This window comes from Cryptomeria japonica, chromosome 11, assembly GCF_030272615.1.
Source record: "Cryptomeria japonica chromosome 11, Sugi_1.0, whole genome shotgun sequence".
Classification (NCBI taxonomy): Eukaryota; Viridiplantae; Streptophyta; class Pinopsida; order Cupressales; family Cupressaceae; genus Cryptomeria; species Cryptomeria japonica.
The window spans coordinates 303617455-303640283 of NC_081415.1; the positions used below are offsets into that span (position 1 = coordinate 303617455).

The following is a 22829-nucleotide window of genomic DNA, read 5'->3' on the forward strand; positions in this document are numbered from 1 at the left end:
ACGCCTCTCTACATGCATTCTACTCAACCAATAAAATATATGGGCATTCTTGAATTGACCTGTACAGTTATTTGACCATATGATATATCGATCAATTGCAATATCTTTCTCATGCAAGAACTCAAAAAAAATCTCGAAAGAATGTTGCACATACTCGGAGGAGTGTGATCTATCATCACTCATATAAAAATGATACTCCCTGATTATCTTCCTATCCTCTTATGTACTATCAGGAGCATGTCTATATGTAATGTGAACAAAAATAGCAATCTGGATTGAATTATAGTACTAAGACTGTACCTCATTATGTGGTTGCAATGTATAGTTCTCTGCAAAATCAACCACTGATACAATAGTGCCAATCGGGAAAGTCACCTCCACTCTTCAAAGTATATTTCATTGTCTTATATCTTTTTTTCTTAACATAATTCTTTCCAGACTCATGTTGGTTTCCCTAATGAAAACATGAAACAAACTTTGACAACCCACCACATTCTGAGCACTTCTCATTCAAACAATCATTTCTATAGAAATAGCAGCCATCGTCTCTAGGGCATAAAAATAGATCTTGCAAGTCTCTCGATGATATCGGAAAATAGCATTGCACCACACTCCTGTAACATCTCATGAGTTTGCATCGTAGAACGAATATGACATAAAAGTTCATGGTACATTGAAAACTCCACATGGTACTTGCAACAACAAGTATTATGAATCTTAAGAGGAACACAATAAAATGGCTTCAAAGATTAAAAGGACCTTTGTGATAGTTGCAAACTTCGATGTACTTCACAAAAAAAATTGTACAACATTGTTTGGCTTAATTCCAAGAAATGTTTGGGATGTGGTGTGCGGTCTCAAGTGCCAATTATTAATTTCAAAACGTCCTTTACATTGGGTGACACTCTAGAATTAGAGTGCCAAAATTGTTGAATCTTTTCCTTCACATTGTCAGTCAACTTTCTATCAACACATGGAAGCCTCCCACTAGAAGCCCATGTATCTTGTTGAAGTGGATCGTCAAGTCTTTGTCTTCGTGCAAGTTCTTTATCCAAAGTTTTATGGTTTATGTTAAAATCAACACAAGTTTGTCTCATTTGATGAAACTTCCTCAATTGATGGCTTACTAAGGAGGTTGTAATCGCTCTTCGAGCAACTCTCTTATCTCTTTCTTTGGTATTATTTCCAATATAATTGAGAGCATCAAATAGGAAATAATAGAATTTCTCTCCATCTTCTTGTTCAAACGAATGTTCAATTTTTTTAGCAATGGTCTCATCTTTAGCAATTGAACATAGAGTTCGCATTGCTCAGTCAATATATTATTGCTAAAATTTTGGTCAAAAAGTTGTGTAGCCCACAACCGAAAGGTTCTTGTTGATGTCTTGCCTTCAAGATTCACAATAATGTTCTCATCGATTTCAAGTAACCATTTTGGGGTTCTTGAAGTTCTTGGATTTGGAATTTGTCTTTCATCCATGAGAGGGTCTTCATTTCTAAAGTAACTAGGTGTTACATATGGTTCACTTGGTTGAGCAATTCCACCTTCAATGTCAAAGTTTTCTACATTTTCACCTCCAATGTTATTTAAATTTTCCACATGTTCACCTCCAATGTCAAAATTTTCCACATGTTCACCTCCTATGTCAAAATTTTCCACATGTTGAGCATTATCATTATCACTTTCAACATTTTCAACATTTTCAAAATTTTCACTTTCAAAATCTACATTTTCATTTTCAATAACTTGTGACACATTTTCAAATTCAATTTTCTTTTCACTTGAAGTAACATTAGCAATATTTAACATACCTTGTCTTCTCCTCCTATGACCTTCTCTATCTCTTTCTCTATACACTTCAATTTGGTCATTTGAAAGTTTTCTTTTGCGTTTAGACTTCCGAGGACTACTACTCCCCATTTACCTCCACAAAGATGCTCCTAAATGATTGACAATGTAAGATTTGACTTTAAGAATCTCTCAAAAGCACAAATTTGTCTCAACCTGTCTGAAAACCCATGATCATCGACAGAAAACAAAATATTTAGACTGTGGGCCATTGGAATCCACAAAATGGCCCACAAGGCTCTTTTTTATTTACAAAAAGTTGATATCCGATTTTAATGTATAAATTTGTTGTCCCAAATTTTTTTCCCATTGCCGCCTTTTTTTTATTGTTGCCACATTAATGGCAATGACAGAAATTAGATATTCAATTTTATTACTCATATTTAAGAGAGAGAGAGAGAGAGAGAGAGAGAGAGAAAATAGGTTGTCCTTAGGGGTCATTGGTGTCGTTAGGGGTCATACGACAACATATGACCCCTTATGACACCATATGGTGTCGTTAGGGGTCATATGGTGTCCTAAGGGGTCGTAGGACACCATATGACCCCTAAGGACAACATACAACCCCTTCTGACACCATATTGGGTCGTTATGGGTCCTATGGTGTCCTAATGGGTCCTAAGGAGTCGTTATGGGTCCTATGTTGTCCTAAGGGGTCATATTGTGTCCTACGACCCCTCGGGACACCATATGACCCCTTAAGACACCACATTATGTCGTTATGGGTCATATGTGTCCTAATGAGTCATATTGCATCATATGACCCCTTTAAGACATCACATGACCCCTTAGGACACAATATGACCCCTTATGACACCATATTGGGTCGCTATGGGTCCTATGGTGTCTTAAGGGGTCATATTGTGTCCTACGACCCCTTAGGAAATCATATGACCCATAATGACACAATTTGGTGTCTTAAGGGGTCATATGGTGTCCTAAGGGGTCCTAGGACACAATATGACCCCTTAGGACACCATATGACTCCTAACGACACTATAAGGTGTCATAAGGGGTCGTATATTGTCCTTAGGGGTCATGTGGTGTCCCATGGCCCCTTATTATCCCTTAGGACACCACACGACCCCTTATGACACCATATTGGGTCATTATGGGTCTTATGGTGTCCTAAGGGGTCATATTGTGTCCTACGACCCCTTAGGACACCATATGACCCCTAACGACACAATTTGGTGTCTTAAGGGGTCATATGGTTTCCTAAGGGGTCGTAGGACTCAATATGATCCCTATGGACACCATAGGAGCCATAACGACCCAATATGGTGTCATAAGAGGTCATATGTTGTCCTTAGGGGTCATATGGTGTCCTACGACCCCTTAGGACACCATATGACCCCTAACGACACAATTTGGTGTCTTAAGGGATCATATGTTGTCCTAAGGGGTCATAGGACATAATATGACCCCTATAGACACCATAGGACCTATAACAACCCAATATGGTGTCATAAGAGGTTGTATGTTGTCCTTAGAGGACATATTGTGTCCTACGACCCCTTAGGACACCATATGACCCCTTAAGACACTGAATTGTGTTGTTATGGGTCATATTGTGTCTTAATGGGTCATATTTTGTCATATGACCCCTTTAAGACATCATACAACCCCTTAGGACATAATATGACATCTTATGACACCATATTGGGTCTCTATGGTGTCCTAAGGGGTCATATTGTGTCCTACGACCCCTTAGGACACCATATGACCCATAACAACATAATTTGGTGTCTTAAGTGATATGGTGTCCTAAGGGGTCATATTGTGTCCTACAACCCCTTAGGATACCATATGACCCATAACAACATAATTTGGTGTCTTAAGTGATATGGTGTCCTAAGGGGTCATATTGTGTCCTACGACCCCTTAGGACACCATATGACCCTTTAAGACACCAAATTGTGTCGTTAGGAGTCATATGGTGTCCTAAGGGGTTGTAGGACATAATATGACCCCTTAGGACATCATAGGACCCATAACGACCCAACATGGTGTCATAAGGGGTTGTATGGTGTCCTAAGGGGTCATAAGGGGTCATGGGACGCCATATGACCCCTAAGGACAACATACGAACCCTTATGACACCATATGGTGTCGTTAAGGGTCATATGGTGTCCTAAGGGGTCATATTGTGTCCTAGGACCCCTTAGGACACCATATGACCCCTTAAGACACCAAATTGTGTTGTTATGGGTCATATGGTGTCCTAAGGGGTCATAGGACACAATATGATCCCTTAGGACACCATAGGACCCATGCGCGACCCAATATGGTATCATAAGGGGTCATAATGTGTCCTAATGGGTCATATGACACAATATGACCCATTAGGACATAATATGACTCATAACGACACAATTTAGTGTCTTAAGGGGTCATATGGTGTCCTAAGGGGTCGTAGGACACAATATGACCCCTTAGGACACCATAGGACCCATAACGACTCAATATGGTGTCTTAAGGGGTCATATGGTGTTCTAAGGGGTTGTAGAACATAATATGACCCCTTAGGATACCATAGGACCCACAACGACCCAATATGGTGTCTTAAGGGGTCATATGGTGTCCTAAGGGGTCATAGGACACAAAATGACCCCTTAGGAAACCATAGGACCCATAACAACCCAATATGGTGTCATTAGGGGTCATACGGTGTCCTAAGGGGTCATATTGTGTCCTACGACCCCTTAGGACACTATATGACCCCTTAAGACACCAAATTGTGTCATTATGGGTCATATTTTGTCCTAATTTGTCATATTGTGTCATATGACCCCTTAGGACACAATATGACCCCTTATGACACCATATTGGGTCACTATGGGTCCTATGGTGTCCTAAGGGGATCTATTGTGTCCGAAAACCCCTTAGGACAACATATGACCTATAATGACATAATTTGGTGTCTTAAGGGGTCATATGGTGTCCTAAGGGGTCCTAGGACATAATAGGACCCCTTAGGACACCATATGACCCCTAACGACACCATATGGTGTCATAAGGGGTCGTATGTTGTCCTTAGGAGTCTTATGGTATCCCATGACCCCTTATGATCCCTCAGGACACCATACGACCCCTTATGACACCATATTGGGTCGTTATGGGCCCTATGGTGTCCTAAGGGATCATATTATGTCCTACGACCCCTTAGGACACCATATGACCCCTAACGACACAATTTGGTGTCTTAAGGGGTCATATGATGTCCTAAGGGGTCGTAGGACACAATATGACCCCTTAGGACACCATATGACCCCTTAAGACACCAAATTGTGTCGTTAGGGTCATATGGTGTCCTAAGGGGTTGTAGGACACAATATGACCCCTTAGGACACCATAGGACCCATAGCGACCCAATAAGGTGTCATATTGTGTCCTAAGGGGTCATATGACACAATATGACCCATTAGAACACAATATGACCCATTAGGACACAATATGACCCATAACGACACAATTTGGTGTTTTAAGGGGTCATGTGGTGTCCTAAGGGGTCGTAGGACACAATATGACCCCTAAGGACAACATACGACCTCTTATGACACCATATTGGGTTGTTATGGGTCATATGGTGTCCATAGGGGTCATATTGTGCCCTACGACCCCTTAGGACACCATATGATCCCTTAAGACACCAAATTGTGTTGTTAGGGGTCATATGGTGTCCTAAGGGGGTATGACACTATATGACCCCTAAGGACAACATACGACCTCTTATGACACCATATTGGGTCGTTATGGGTCCTATGGTGTCCACAGGGGTCATATTGTGTCCTACGACCCCTTAGGACACCAACCCCTAAGGACACCATACGACCTCTTATGACACCATATTGGGTCATTATGGGTCCTATGGTGTCCACAGGGGTCATATTGTGTCCTACGACCCCTTAGGACACCATATGACCCCTTAAGACACCAAATTGTGTCGTTAGGGGTTATATGGTGTCCTAAGGGGTCATAGGACATAGTATGACCCCTAAGGACAACATACAACCCCTTATGACACCATATTGGGTCGTTATGGGTCCTATGGTGTCCATAGGGGTCATATTGTGTCCTACGACCCCTTTGGACACCATATGACCCCTTAAGACACCAAATTGTGTCGTTAGGGGTCATATGGTGTCCTAAGGGGTTGTAGGACACCATATGACCCCTAAGGACAACATACAATCTCTTATGACACCATATTGGGTCGTTATGGGTCCTATGGTGTCCATAGGGGTCATATTGGGTCCTACGACCCCTTAGGACACCATATGACCCCTTAAGACACCAAATTGTCTTAAGGGGTCATATGGTGTCCTAAGGGGTCGTAGGACACAATATGGCCCCTAAGGACAACATATGACCCCTTATGACACCATATTGGGTCTTTTTGGGTCCTATGGTGTCCTAAGGGGTCATATCCTATGACCCCTTAGGACACCATATGACCCCTAACAACACAATTTGGTGTCTTAAGGGGTCATATGGTGTCCTAAGGGGTCATATTGTGTCCTACAACCCCTTAGGATACCATATGACCCCTTAAGACACCAAATTGTTTCGTTATGGGTCATATTGTGTCATATGACCCCTTTAAGACATCATATGACCTCTTAGGACACTATAGGACCCATAGCAACCCGGGTCACTATGGGTCATATTGTGTCCTAAGGGGTCATATTCTGGGTCGCTATGGGTCATATTGTGTCCTATGACCCCTTAGGACGCCATATGACCCATAGCCACACAATTTGGTGTCTTAATCTCTCTCTCTCCCCCTCTCCTCTAATCTCTCTCTCTCTCTCTCTCTCTCCCCCTCTCCCTCTCCCTAATATCATATACTAATTTATTTATATATTAATATATTAATATATTAATAAACATTAGATTAATTATGTGCAAATTTAGTTAGTGAATTTACTTATTAAAATCGGACATCCGATTTTTGCTGTAAAATTTTAAAATTTCAAATTTTGGCTCGAGAATGCTTTGGGATTTGGCTTGGAAGTGACAAGCCTGGAAAGTCAATTGAAAAAACGTGTTTTTCAGTATTCCTTGATTTTCCAGACTTTACGCTAGTGGCTGACGAATTTTTTTGTAGCCAAAATTAATAAAATGAAAAGGGTTTTTTAAGGATGTTCTCAACTTTCCAACAATATAAGAGTTGTCTTATTTCGACTTTAATAAATAATTATTATTTATTTTCTAATTAAATTTTGACAATAGTCCCGATTGATAGATTGATTGAAAAACACTCATAACTTTCAAATGGTATAACATTTTTTGAATCTGAAACATGCATCACATCCTATGCTTCGTCTACTATAGGGAAAAAAATTTTAAACAAAATTTCATAAGGTTTTGACCAAGTTAAGGCGGTCAGACGTAGGAGTTTCTGAATTTCTGAAAAAGCTGTAGTAAAAAAATCATAAATAATTTTTTACTTTATAAAAAATTATAAAAAAATATGTGTCACATTCGGACATGAGTCTAATACTTATTTTATAAATATTATGATTTGATTGTGATTAGGGTGGTCAGACATACGTCTACTTATCTTTTTCCTGAAATTTTAGTACCACTGCATTGAAATTTGAAATTTTCATCAAATAGGATTTTCTTTTCCAAAAAACAACTAGTAACTTAGAAACTACATTGAATTTTCTATAGATTCTCTTTTTACATATTTTTAAATTAATGTTCACAACATATTCAAATTTTCATGTCAAGCTGCATAACTCTGATTTTCTGAAATTTCATTGCCACTTAAGGGCCTATTTTGGCACACCATGATCCTACACATACCCGTTACGAATGGGTTAAGCTTTTGATGATGAAAAATTCAGAAGACTAGGGCAGATTTGTGCCTAGATCCAAGTTTGTGGCTCAATGGGATATCTATAGCTTACCATGTCTATTAGTTTACTTCAATAATTCATAGTTTTACCCTAATTTGATAATTACATTAAAAATTCAATTAAGAAAGAGGATAATTAACCCTAACCAATTGAATCCAATTAGAGTCTTAGTCTCTAACCCATTGGGATTGAGCCTAGATCTATTGGGTTCAACCCTCTTTCAATGTAATTTGGTTAATTGAGCTATTTAGTGGATTTACTCAGTAAAACCCTAATTCCTAATTTTCCATCGATTACAGATACCTTTTTGCTCTATGTTGATGATCTTATCATCATAGAAAATATGATGGACAAAATTAAAGACACAAAGTTAAATTTTAAAGATACATTCAAAATGATTTTATTGTTTTGTACTACTTACTTGGCATCTAGGTGTGGCAAAAAGAATATAGCATATATTTCTTTCAAACCATGTATGGTATAGTCCTACTAAATAGGTTTAGGATGGAGGACTATTAGAATGTTTATACTTTGTGTTTACTCTAAGGTTGAAGTTGACAAAGGATATAGAAAGTGAAAATATTGATCCTACCTTGTACAAGCAACTTGTTGAAAGCCTTGTGTACTTTAGTCACATTTTACTAGATGTTTCTTTTATAGTAGGCATGGCTTCAACAATTTTGAGTCCTCCTAAGTTTCCACACTAGATGATAGTGAAGAGAATGTTGAGATATAGATAGAGGCCTTTGATTATGGGCATTTATTATTCTTCTATTGGAAACCTAAAACTTGTAGGATATTCTTATTTAGTTAGGGCAAGTTATGTAGATGGCAAATTATCTATCATAGGTTATGTTTTCTTTCTTAGTTCCAGCTCCATTTCATGGTGTAGTAAGAATTGGTCTACTATTGCCTTATCAACTCTTGAGGCAAAATGTGCAACACATGAGGTAGCTAAAAAAATAACTTGGTTGTGGGTTATTCTTTTAGTAAATGTCAATTCAATTGTCCAAAAATCTAATTTTTCATACTGCCAAAAACTACATAATGTTTTATGAGCTAAACATCAAGCATCTCATCTAATAATAGGTGATCCATCTTTAGTATTGCAAAATAAAAGACTAGATAATCAATCTTTTTATCAAAGTTTTGTGAGAGATTAAGTTTGTTTATCATAGAGATCTTTTAAGATTATGAAAAATTACAAGAATATTTGATGATTGTCATTGAAAAAGAATTGTTGTAAATTTCAATCATTACGTCGAAGGTGTTCCCTATATGGACTAGTACGACTAACTTTCACGATCGAGGATGCAATCTCTTCTCGAGGGGTTCCAAGACAATGAGAAACATCTAGGCCGTTGAATTTTCCTCTTTTCCATTTTCTATTTTTGTTTTTTTTGGCATTTGTTTTTTCACTAATTTTGAACAATGACTACAATCTTCTTTGATTCCATGGCCAACTAGGAGAGGCTAAAAATTGTTGATGTTATTGTTGGTTTTTGCCCTGAAATCTTTGCAGAGGCCATCTGCCATTAGCTAAACTCTTAAGCTGCAAACACAATGCAATACTAGCAATCATTTTTATCACTTGCATCCACTCCACACAGGTTGCTTTCTTTGGTCCTTCTCTAGAAATTCATTCACAAGCATTAGCTATGTAGGATAAGGTGGATTGTTTTTTTACACAAGATTGCCATACTCACATTCAACAAACTTTGAATTGCATTAGCATCCAATTCCACTCTGTGAATCCATAGTCTGTAATAAATCAAAGATAGAAGTTGGACTTTCTCTTGCATTTGCCAATGGTGTGATGGAAAAACTTGGTGAGATTGCAGTACAACGACATTAAATAAGGTATCTCTTTTGCTCAACTTCAAACAATAGCAACCTTATAACCTACTTTCATGATTCATATTGATTTTTCATGAATGTCATCATTACATTTCCCCTTCCATTGCCAAGCGTAGAGCAAAACTATCAAGTGAATATAGCGATTTTTCTTGCAGCACCTCCGAATGCGATGCATTTATGAGTTCAAATTTTAAGGGAGCTTCCTTCCACTTTGATTTACTTATTTCTCCATTGTTATGGTAGTTTCATAGATTTACATAGATAGCCAAATTTGTGTTTTAATTAATAATTATAGGAGATTACTCTCTGGGATTATTCATAAGAGAGATGGATTGGAGGATTTGGCAAAATCATTTGTAGTATGATAAGAGGGCTTTGGTACACACATGATTCAATAGTTGAATATTCTAATTTTAGATTTACATGAAAATTTTAAATTAATCATAATTTGTTTATAATAATTTATTTACATGTTTTCTATTGTGAAAGGTTCACATTGTTAAATATGGTATCATATCAGCATATTTTTTGTTGAGATGTCAAAAAAAATCAAAGAGAAAGTTACACTTGGTAATTATGCACTAATCACATTTTATTGGTGTTAATATGGCATCACATGATTTGTTGTTTTTTAGATCAACGTGCAATGCAGTTAAGGTTTTTAAACACTTTCACACTTCAAAATTCAACATCTAAATTTCTATTTTTTAATTTTGTTCATAGATTTCAGCTTTAAATCAGTTTAACAATCAATATTTCTTTTTGGCTATAATTTTTTATATGAGATCAGATTGAATCATACAACGGTATTTTTTTTTTTCAAAAGATCCATAATATTTTTATTGAGAAAATTATAGATATTTTTTATTTTATTAGTTTTTGACAGAAATTTATTCAAACTTTACTACTCTTTATATTTGACCAAACATGTATAGAGTTTAGTGAATAATTTGTTTTCTTATTATTCAAGAAATAGCTTTTCTTAATTTTTTTTTTGTCAAGATGAAGACAATAGACTAGAATGTTACATTCTCCAAATTCAAAATTCAAGCTTAAAAATTAAAAAATATTAGCAAATCTTACAACTATCTACCAATTTATCTCATGTACATAACAAATATATATGAACAAAAAGAAAAATTCCGCTTACCTATTACACACCAAGGTGCAATTGAAGCACAGCTATTTTGGTTCAAAAAATACAATATGTTTCCACTAAAATTGCATATCACGAAAGTTACTCCCACATTATACACCCTTGATTTTGACTGATTTGGAGCCAGTTTAGCTTCTGCCGTGCAATTGCTAGTTATATAGGTGTTTTATCTTTAGATAGATATGTAACCCCCTATTACCTAATATTAAGAAGAAATGTCAACATATTCAATAAAGCAGATGGATAAGCTAGATATTTAATGTATGATTGACATTAATAAAATCAAACAGTTTTCCTTCTAGACTATCTGATCCTTTCACAGAGTCAATGAATACATATCCGTATAATTTGTGCCTCGCTGTAGTTGCTCAAATTGCTGGCAACTGCCGTTGTGCTTGCTGCATTTTCTCGCAAGAAGGATTTTTAATTGTCTCGTGTATTTCGTTGAAATGTGCAGTGCCACCAGATGCAGGAATTGACATTTCAGAGCCGAGTCTTCGCAGATTCTGAGGGAAGAGGTTGTTTTGATGGAGGTCGGTAGATGTGGGCTGAATCTCGATAGATTCATGAACCCTCATGAATTTTTCAAATTCGGAAATGAATTTCACAAGTCCTTGGGATCTCCCAGAAAGCCTAATTCCAAGATGTTAAGAACCCAATCCTTTGATCAGTACAACAGAGCCCCCAAAATTAGTTTCACCAGAGCTTCTGCGGATGATTACATGAAAACTCTTCAGGAATTGTCCCTTCCATGCTATGGCCAGACTGAGGTGATCAAAATCCAAACAATAGACGCAGGAACATTTGGGTTGCCACGAGCTTCCGGCATTTTTTCATGGCCGACGAGTCTGGGAAGCAGGTTAAATGATACTGGGTTGCCTGTGTCTCTGAAAATTCTGAAGAGAAAGCTTTGTGAAGAAAGGGAAAACAATATTTCAATCAAAGGAGGAAGGCAGACAGCCTATTGTTCAATAAAGAGGGCATTTTCTTCAACGGTTTTCATTATCAGGGAGCTTCAAACATATGCTCTGCAGATGAGGCAAATCCTCCTGCGTGAGGATTTACATGAGGTTATTGGGATGGTGCAGAGAGAAATGCAGATTTCTTTTGTCTGGCTATTCCAACAGGTTTTCTCATCCACTCCTATTTTCATGGTTTCTGTAATGATTCTGCTGGCTAATTTTACAGTATATTCAATGGGGAAGAACCTTGCTTTGGCTGCCATTCCTTTTGCTGGAAGCTCCACATCTGTCATATGTTCTGCAGAAGAAGAAATCAAAATCATACAAGCAGACCGATCATGGGTCTCGAAGTACAATTACTTCAAGACATCATGTTCTTCGCCAAATCCAGATTTGGCCAAAACAGGTACAGCCCACACTGTGGAAACCCAGGGGAATGGGCATCCTTCAAATCAGAGTATCAAAATAACACAACTTTGGCAATGTTTTCTCAAGGAAATTGAATCGGACTTGAAGAGAGAAATTGATCATGAAAGCCTACAGAGGTTAGTTTCAGCTACTAGTACTCACCTTGAGCCAGACAATTATAACTGCTATGACAGAACAGAATTGCTTTACCAGGAAGCTATCAGTGCAGATCCTGATAATGCTCTTCTTCTTTCAAATTATGCTCAATTCCTTCATCTTGTCAGGCATGACAATCACAGGTAATCATATTTCCTTATTCGTTTTTTTTTTCTTATGCTTTCTTTCTGATGATGGAACACGGAATATGATCCAAAACATTGATACAAAAAACATTCAAGCAATCAAATTCAAAAGCAGCATAAAGCATCATACATCTCATATGTTAAATCATTAGGTGTTGCAAAACAAATCATTTTGGAATAGTTTTAGATTTTCACATTAATGATTTCAAATGGTCTTCCTGGTTTGCTCTTTTGTTTAAGAATCTATATCCACAAATTAGAAGATTTAAGTCGTATTGTTTGTTTCTTAATTTTTCCAGGTCTTCCATTTTTATATATGGTCGTAATGTCAATGGGTCTTTGGTCTGTTGGTGAAGTTGAATGGTTCTGAACAAACTCACCAGGGATATATGGTCATAATGTCAATGGATCTTTGGTCTGCTGGTGAAGTTGAATAGTTCTGAATGAACTCCCCAGTGATTAGGCCAAGATTGAATAGCTCTGAATGAACCCATTGCCATATAAATGGTCATAATGTCAATGGGTTTTTGGCCTTGCTAAATGTAAGGCCTCACGAAATGTCTATAAAGTCAAGATTATGTTTCAAATGACTTTGACAAAATAGATACCCCTCATGTTTTGGCTCTCAGCTGAAAAAGTTTCAGCCCAAAGCTCATGCTTAGAATATCAGATAGAAAAATGATATAAAATTCCCCATTAAAAAAAAATGATCATAATCATTTCATCTTGACTACAAAATTTCAAATTGAATCAAGTTTTAAGTCTGCATTTTGTTGTGATCAACAGGGCTGAAGAGTATTTTGGTGAAGCCTTGAGAGCTGATCCAATGGATGGAGATGCTACTGTCAAATTTGCAAATTTTCTGTGGTTGGCAAAGGGTGACCTGTTCAGTGCAGAGAAAATATATCTAAGGGCCATAGGCATAGATCCTAAGAACCCTTTCCATGCTGGTTGTTATGCACACTTCTTATGGCAAACTGGAGGTGCATAATCTTCATATTCAGGCAATCTCACCACCTGAACACCTATTTTATATCAAATAATTTCCTTCCTTGATAGGTGCAGAGATTTGGTTCGGACTTTAATGTGGTAGAATGATTTCAAATGTCTCGATTTTCTATCCATGGGTTCTCTGATACAGACAATAGATCAAATGCTTATAATAACAGAGAACATGATAAGCTTGGTGATACATATACTTAAAAAATCATGGAGTACATTCATCCCAAGTTTGCACAGTCCCTATACCAGTTATTTGGGGTATAGACCTGTAATGTACCAAACATATTGTCCATTGATTAATTAACTGTTAAAAAATATTTTGGGTATATTGGACTTATTTACCAATGTGTTTGAAGTTGAGTTGTATTTTTGGTTAGTAAAGTTATGGTTTATTTTGCTGTATTATATTTAGTAAAGTATATAAATAGGTAAGTGTATTGGAGTAAGTTGTCTATTCATGTTTTTTTCTTATGTTTTATGTTCATGTTGATGAGAGTATTTTTAATGTAATAATTAGTCTACAATTGGCAATTCTTGTATGAATTTAGCTTATGACACCACTTTATCTCATTTACATTATTACTCAATTCACATATCTACCATTCATTAGAACATTAAATTGTTGATAACATGAACATTTATACTGCATACTAGTCATAATGCATATGTGTATTACAAAGCACCCACGAATTTTCTTTCAAATCTTGCTGACCACTTTCCTTGATCATCATTATGACTTACTTACCTCTTTGCATGTATCAATTTAAAAATGTTATTCACTATGTTGGTCTTGCCAAGGTCATGAAGCTATTTTTTTCTACTTCATACATTCTTGTATCATGTCAAAACCTCCTAATCCTAGGGGCTCTTACTTAATCCCAACTCTAATGCAATTAATAAAGGAAGCAAGGGACACCCTAAGGTTATGTACCTTTCGGGATTGAGTTGAATATGTTCTTTTAAATTAGACATTTCAATAGAATGATATATTTATCAAGTAGGTTATCTATGCCTTTTTATGTCAGAAATTTAATGTATGGAATGTTAATCAAAACTAGTTTTGAGTCACATGTAGATGTGGTTGGTGCCCTTGATTCATAAGGTATAAATAATAAAGAGATATAGAAATGTCACTAAAAAATAGGTACGGAGGTATTTTAATTATATTAGTGTATGCAAAGAGGGTATACACAAAACATAAATTTGAGGGATAGACATAAAATTTGGGTTGTTTATTAAAACCCTTTGAGAATGTGTGGTATGCCATTAATTTATTAAGTGAATCCCCTGGGCCCTTACTCAAATTTAGACATCAAAAGGTCAAGGCAAGCTAATTTTGGGTATCAAAATTCTACCAATTTATTACCATGGGTACATTTTAGTTTCACATGCCAAAGCAATTCCATAGTTGTAAATATCAATTCCTCTAGCACAAATTTGAACAAGAATATGTTATGATTAGTTTGTGGACTTCATGACATTTAACTAATCAAGTCCTCAAATTCTGGTTGTGTGACAAACCACTTCCTTATGTCTTTGACATCATGTTCCCATCACTAAAATCTAGTTAAGTATTACATTGAAATTAATTTGATTTTTTCAATGAATTTAGTATTATTATTTTTTTTGTCTCAACTCATTTATCAAAATTAATTAATTATTATTAATTAGTGTAGATATTTTATGTAAGGTCGTGTAATTTCCTTCTTTAACTATGGTTTTCAATTTTTTTAACCTATTTTTTGAATGCATATCATATTTTTAGATCTAATAGTGTTTGGATTCACTTTTCATATGTGATTTATTGGTATACCTTCTTTTAGGGTTTTGTACTTTATTATTTCATTTTGTCTTTGTCCAACTTTGTTTTTGCCTCTAGGGTTTGAATTTTAGATTTAATAATTCATAATCTTTTCTTATTTTATAGCAAATTTCACATCCTTTTTATATCATTTAACCTTTTAGGTTTTATTATTTGTTTTGCGTCAGTCTCATCCAAATCCTCACATTCCTTTAGGAAGAATCCCTTGACTATGGCCTAATCTACAAAGAATGTGTTCCTAATGATGCTCCTGTAATTTTTTTTTTTACTACTATTATTTTTGAAAATGAGGTTGAAGACTTCAGTCATGAAGGATATGTTGCAAATATTTCCCCCCTTATAGGATTGTTGATGGTCAAAGCTGCACTTTCGTACTCTTCTACACCAACATGAAAAATCCTATGAATGTAGCTAATAATTCACAAAATAACCTCTAGGATTAAGAAATTAACTCTTCATATATTATTCAATGAATTTGGTTTAAAACCTATGGGAGAAAAGAGATAAGAAAATGTAGGAAATAAAAAGTATTCTATTAGACTAGGTGTCAAAGGTGAAACTCATTACTATGCCACATCTCTATCAGTAACCACCTTATTGAATGGATGCGCCTAATTTGGCTCCAAAACCGTATTATCGTATGATCGATAACTTTCGTGTTATGTAGACACAAAAACTGGCTGTGGGGCTCGAGAAAGTTATCGGTGTACAACAGGACGTTTTTGGAGCCAGAATAGAGAAAGTAAAGATAAGTACAATTATGGTACACAAGACAATGTCCAAAAGGGTTTTTCATGTGAACAATATCACAAGCTAAGAAATGAAAGCCACCTCATATGACCAACTAGCAAAGAAGAAAGATCTCTATTCCAGCAAATTGGTGGAAGCAAAATAAGAAAAAATGTGACAATTTGAAGAGATATTTAATTTGGTGGAAGGGAACACCATGGCTTGATTCTTCAAGTCAAAAGGATGATTCTATCATCTCCCAAAACTCTTTCCTAATGTTTGTTGTAGTAGCATTTTGAAATAAAAAACAATCCTCTATAAAAAAATATAATAGTTAAGTAGTTAAAATTTTAATGTTTTAATTGTTAAAATTGTTCATATAAATAAATTTCAAAAAGATTTAAAAACTTTAAAGTAGGAAAGAATGATGGAAGAAGCATGATCAAAACAATCCCTCAGATTTAGGAGACAAATCTAACAGGATTTTTCTAAGGATTTTTCTATGTTTAGAATAGTTAGTGATGATGGGAAATAATTGTTAGTGATCCAGTCTTTTAGGAACCGCTGCAATTACTAAAAATAGAGTTAGAAATCAAATAGGACAGTGCCTTCTGACCAAAAGGAATTTAAGTAGATTAGGAAGGATAGTTACTGGGAGTTAGATTTTGGATAGGAGGGTGCATGTAAGCTTCTTGATCTGTAAATATATCGGTCACTATTTTATAACTGGCTATTCTGGAATTGATGTGACTGAGCATGTGTTGCAGCCATATTAACTGTTGTAGATACTAAAGATTATTAAATCAATAATCATTGAGTTCTATGAGGTGGCATCTCGTTGAGGCATTTTGTCGAACAATTTCTGTGCTTCCACATTTTGCGTACATGTCTAGCAGGGCATTTGCAACTTTAACATCTGATGCTAAATTGCCTTCCATTAGTTTCTGATGGATTTCAATACCCTGTTCAGAAGCTCCCATTTTAGCACATGCTGGGAGGATACTGGCTAATTTTCCCAAAGTTTGGCTTTACACCATTCAACATCATTTGCCGAAAAAAAACCAAATCCTTTTTAACAAAACATTATTGTGTATATCCAGCAATGTTTGCCGTCCATGAAACGACAATATTTCATTGAAAAGCATTACAGCCTCATCGAGAACACCCAATTGTGCAAATCCTACAATCATGGCATTGCAGGAGGCCACGCTTTGCTCCGGAATTTATTGGAAAAGCCTTAAAGCATTGTCAAGAACTCCATAGTGTGTATACCCTGAAATCATCGCATTCCATGAGACTCAAGAACACCATAATGTGTATACCCTGAAATCATCGCATTCCATGAGACTACACTTCGTTGAGGATTTTTGTCAAACAATTCGCGTGCCTTCTGTATACTTCCACATTACGCATACATATCTATCGGGGAATTCCCAACTACAACATCCGCCAAAAACCCCTCTTCAATCATTTTTCGATGGATTTCCAAACCCTGTTCTAAAGCTCCCATTTTAGCACACACTGGCAGCATACCGGTAAAGGTGAACTGATTGGGTTGGGTGTCCGTTAACTGCATTGGATGAAACGACACCAATGCCTCTTGAGGTAACCCATGTCTTTTGTAAGCTGCAATAATCACATTGCATGACGAGACATCTCGTTGGATCATATGATCGAAAGCTTCCCGAGTATCCACCAAACTTCCACGCTTGTCATACATTTTGATAAGTTTGTTTTCTAAACTGGTGTCACAGGCAAACTTTGAAATCCCTGGGTTGATTTCTTTACCTTATGAAAGTGCAGATTTTGTTATTGTTAGTTCTTGTTAGTAATAAACTTCATAATGTCACTTTATTTTTTTTTGTGAGTTTGAAATATAATCCAAATTTATATGAAAGGATAAGTAGATAATGACATATAGATTCCTTTAAGATCACCTAATACAATAGTTGGAATGGATTAGGAAAAACGAACAAACTTTAAGAACTACAAAACATTTTTACACAACATAGATTTGAAAACAATTGAATAAAGATAGACACTTGAAATTTAATAAAATCTTCATATTGTAACAAGATTTTCCCAAGGGCCAAAAATAGATATATTCATTTATATAAGGAATGTTCAACCACATAAATAGTGACATTAGTCCCAATGAACAAAACAATAATCTTCTAATTACAAGAAGTTAAATTTTTCTATGTTTGCACTATTATCTTTCTATTTTATAGGTCCTATTTATATTACTTGGAATCTTCTTACAGTCATAAGGATAAGATAAAACATATTTTGCTTTAACAATTCTCCAATAAGAGGTTTTTTTTGACATTAGACATCCAAAAATAATTTATTACATCATTCATTTAATACAAAAATTTCAACTTGGAATTTATTGTTTCATATCAGACAGTTATAGACAAAACACAAAAGGATAAAATAAACTCTCTTTTTTTATTGTAGATTTTCTTTGGACATTGGGATGTTTCGACATGAACAAAATTGTTATATTCTTATTTGCATGAGTTTCCACATTTCATGAAGTTTATATAGAATTCTTCTAGATTTAATTGTGTTGCTAAAAATCTCATTAATGGAGCATATGAGAAAGTTGCATCTACTATCAACAAAGTGATAACAACCCACTCAGTTTGCCAAAATTTATTATTGTTAAGTTTGATCATTATGTTATCTTGCCTTGGGATTTGTGTAACCTTCATCTTGTGGCATTCTAGTTACTTGTGGTTTTCACCACTAATTCTCACTCAAGATGGAATGCGCTTTGACAATCAATAAATCCCAAGGTCTTGAATTTGACAAAGTGTAGATAGACATAAGAGATATTGATCTTCAAGGTTTGGTGTTCACTACAATCTCTTAGGTGTAGTACTTGATAGATCTATACATCTCCTTAGCCTTTAGCTAGCAACAATATACCAATATGTAAGACAACCTGTATGCATTACTTAGGAGAAGGGAGAAAGATTTCCCTACAACATAACAACTTCATTTTGCTAAGAATTCTAGCCAACTATATACTTCAACCCCTTTGTTTTGTGCCCTTTATATAATACAGTACATTAAAAAAGAAAAAGAAAGAAAGATGTTTATTTGAAATTTCATAATTTCTTATAACACAACACTAAATACAAATACTTATTAACATACGCATTACACGACAAGTGCGATTATTACTTTGGTATGAAGAATATAACAATTATTATATTAGTGGTGAGAACCACAAGTAACTAGAATGACACAAGATGAATGTCACACAAATCCCAAGGCAAGATAACATAATGATCAAACTTAACAATAATAAATTTTAGCGAATTGAGTGGGTTATTATCACTTTGTAGATAATAGATGCAACTTTCACATATGCTCCATTAATGAGATTTTTAGCAACCCATAAATAGGTAGCAATGTAAGATGTTGGCTAATGCACAAGAGTAATGTGGAACACAATTGTCCATCTTTGAGATTTGAAGCAAGTACCCCTCTCATCTATTTTTCATTACACCACCATCCCTAAGGACTTGAGAATATGTTTTATTATACATAGAAAACAATTTATTTGTTGAAAATAAATTTAAAGAGGATTGGAATACAACCCACACACCTTATCCAAAGAAAGAAGCAATATATGACATAAGTAGCTACTAGTAAAGAAATAGCTCCATATTTCTAATGTTGGCAAAAAGGCTACAAAACTAAAGTTGTGATTGTTCAACACCTTGTTGATGAAAGACATCATTTAATATTAAAAAAATACATTAAAGTTACACAATAGTATTGTATCGTACAAAGCCCCAACATACACACAAATTTATCTTTGATAGGGATTAGATAACCCAAATCACCAACAAGGATGGAGTGACAATCAAAAGAAACTTGAATGTCAAAAAAGAATTCATGCAATACAAGCTAGCAGCCTAGGTTTGATGAAACTCATTTCATCAATTATGATGTACTAAATGAAATGAATGGTCTCCTAAAATATTGACAATGCTTGCATGTGAACAGGATTCATCTCTTTCAATGGTATGTGGAGAGGGTTGCATGGCTTGTGGGTGCATTGATGCTGAAAAACTATAACACTTGTCATAACAAGCAACAACAATGATGATTGAGATGGCTGAGCGTCTTCATAGAGAACATGTCCTAATTTATGAATCAAGTATTACTTTCTAGTACTAGCAATGCCTTGTATGATCATCCAAAGTGGATTTTTCATTTCTATTTTTGTAATTGGATACAATTATACTAAATGCATTATGTTGTCCAACTACTAAAATAATTGCATTAAGGCTCATATTTTCCTTGTGACATGTTGATAGGTGAGTTGATTAACTAGTGTCTATAAAATTAGTTGCTAAAAATTGTAAGAATAGGGATGGTATACACACTCTAATTCTGTATGATGTCAAAGTCGCACCTTCCAAGCATGTCAAGCTCACCAATGTAAATAGGAACTCCTAGGTAAAATAAAGATATGAGTTTCCACTCTTCAATCTCAACCACATTTAATGCATCTAGTTGATTAGGAGACAATTCCTCATTAAAAGCGATAAATATATATATGTAGTCAACACAACATTACATTTAAGTATATTTTATTCTTTCTTATTAGTCCATAATTTCATCCAAAAATGGTCCAATGTTAATATAAATAAAACACATGAATACATCAAAACAATCATATGTGCTCAAAAGTTATCATACAAAAATTTAGAAAGAACATTCTTAAAGAAGCAAAAATATGCCAAATCTCTCATAGGATCTTATGGTTTAAATATCTGGTTTGGATTTGATGGCATAGATAAGAAGCATGCAAATCCTTGTTCTTAAAATCTAATGGCACTAGAAATGTTGGAGATAATGATACAAATATTTAAGGTATCCTTATAGTAAGGGGGGGAAATATTGTATGGAAAACAATATTTATTTTGCTATTTAGGCCTTCAAGGGAAGATACAATATGTTATTGTTCTTTGATGATTGTACTATTCTCCTTTAATAGTTAGTGTAATAAAAATTGATATGAATGAATAAGTATATTTCTTGTTGTGCCTATCAATAATTCACTCTATAATTATCCATATAATTTATTGAATTGTTGTATTAGCCTTTATTTATATGTTTAAATTTTAGTTATTTGTATACAAGATGATGGTCGTGTACACTAATGTACCCTTTATTGTCATTGTACTATCATTTATCTTGAGAAAAAGGAATTTTGTGCTAATATTTAGATGATAGTATGTGACAACCGCCCTTCTGTTGCTACTATTTTGTTTTTCCGAAATCACAAGCACCAACTTAATCGACCAAGATTCTTGTTCTATCTTAGAAGCGTTGACTTCATCATTTCCTAAATCACCATAGAGGTGACAACTCTACACCACCACTTATGTACCAAAATCCCTTTTTAGACCTAGACCTATGCCTTGAGGTTTCATTCTAGATGACCCTGACTATGTATCCCTTCAAGGGAAGCTAGAGGCTCTATAGTTCGCCCTTGAAGTTTAGAGGGAGTTCATTCTCTCCTATGCTCTCTTTAATCCAGGACTATTTATTAAAATTAGCACAACAATAATAAAGAAATATCTAATTGCCTTCAAGTAGTGTACATACATACATAATTACACAGGGGTCCTATCCTTCCAAAACTTCCCAATTCCATAGAGAGTGACTTGAGCACACTTCCCATAAACATATGGTGACTAGCTTGTACACATCACTCACACAATGACTAGCTCTAGCTTACACGACATATACACGATGACTAGTGAGCTAGCATACATCACATATTCATAGGGACTAGCTTCAACATACACCACCTATATAAAGTGACTAGCTTTAGTAGGCATCACATATATATAGTGACTATCATATACACAATAAGGGACTGTCATATCCATAATGGCTAACTACCACTTTCTCATAGTTCATCGAAGATAAAAGGAATGTTGGTGCACTACACACTACACCATGGGACACATTATTTTGCCTGGTCTTTTACACCAACAAGAAAGTGAATTAGGATTTGATGTATCCCATACTACACCAAGTGCACGTCCTCATCCTAACAAAGTCAAGTTTACCACTTCTGCATAAATATATGCCCGAATTATACAGGGGTTGGTTCGATTATTTCCTACCTATTCCTCATTAGAAATTCTCTTCCCTACAGTCAATCAGATGACTAAGCAACAAGGACATCCATCGTCGATGTGCAACACCAATGCCTACATTCTCCTAGTGGAATATGTCCAAAACCCTAGATCAATGTGGGGTATCCCTTGCCTGCATGTAACTAACAATAACTGTCTGCTAACTAGGGGTACAACTGATAGTGTATTGACATAGTACGCTCCTTGACTATTGTCAATCTAGAGTGGATAAACTTATCTCAAGTGGATCATAGGATTTACTCTTCAGTGATCACCTTGGATAGAGAGGACTAGTCTACATGTTAAAGGAATACAATCCTCTACCTATACCCTTGTAGGGTCCTAACTTCATCTGTTGTCATAAAATTCAACGTTTATGCTTATTTTAGTACTATAACTAGAAGAGAGGTTCCTAATTTAGAACAAGTAGATCACAATGGAATGATCTATGAGTATATATGTACAAAGTCTTAAAGGTCAGGGATTAAAATTTGCAAGCACATACGATCACTTGGATCCAATATAAGATGGCCTCTACTCAATAGATAAAAATTTGACTATAAGATAGTCAACACCATCACTTCATTCAACTCACTTATTCAAAATAGATTATGTATTAAATACAAATGATCGGGTTTTCATATCCCTCTCATAACACCTAATACCCACTTTGGCCTCATTCGAAGCCCAGTGAAGAGAGAG

General features: G+C 35.4%; 1 protein-coding gene across 1 annotated transcript; it reads left to right on the forward strand.

Moving 5' to 3' along the window:
* The first annotated feature begins 11032 nt into the window (after positions 1-11032).
* Positions 11033-13729, forward strand: LOC131072088 (uncharacterized). Its single transcript, XM_058008134.2, has 2 exons — positions 11033-12398; positions 13188-13729. The coding sequence occupies exons 1-2, from the start codon at positions 11257-11259 to the stop codon at positions 13390-13392; spliced, it is 1347 nt and encodes a 448-aa protein (XP_057864117.2). The 5' UTR covers positions 11033-11256; the 3' UTR covers positions 13393-13729.
* The last annotated feature ends 9100 nt before the right edge of the window (positions 13730-22829 follow it).

What these genes read in the sequence shown, in the direction of transcription:
- LOC131072088 (XM_058008134.2), top strand. Translation starts at nt 11,257, where the DNA reads ATGGAGGTCGGTAGATGTGGGCTGAATCTCGATAGATTCATGAACCCT. An exon ending in GTCAGGCATGACAATCACAG is followed by an intron (nt 12,399 to 13,187) that starts GTAATCATATTT and finishes TGTGATCAACAG; the next exon opens with GGCTGAAGAGTATTTTGGTG.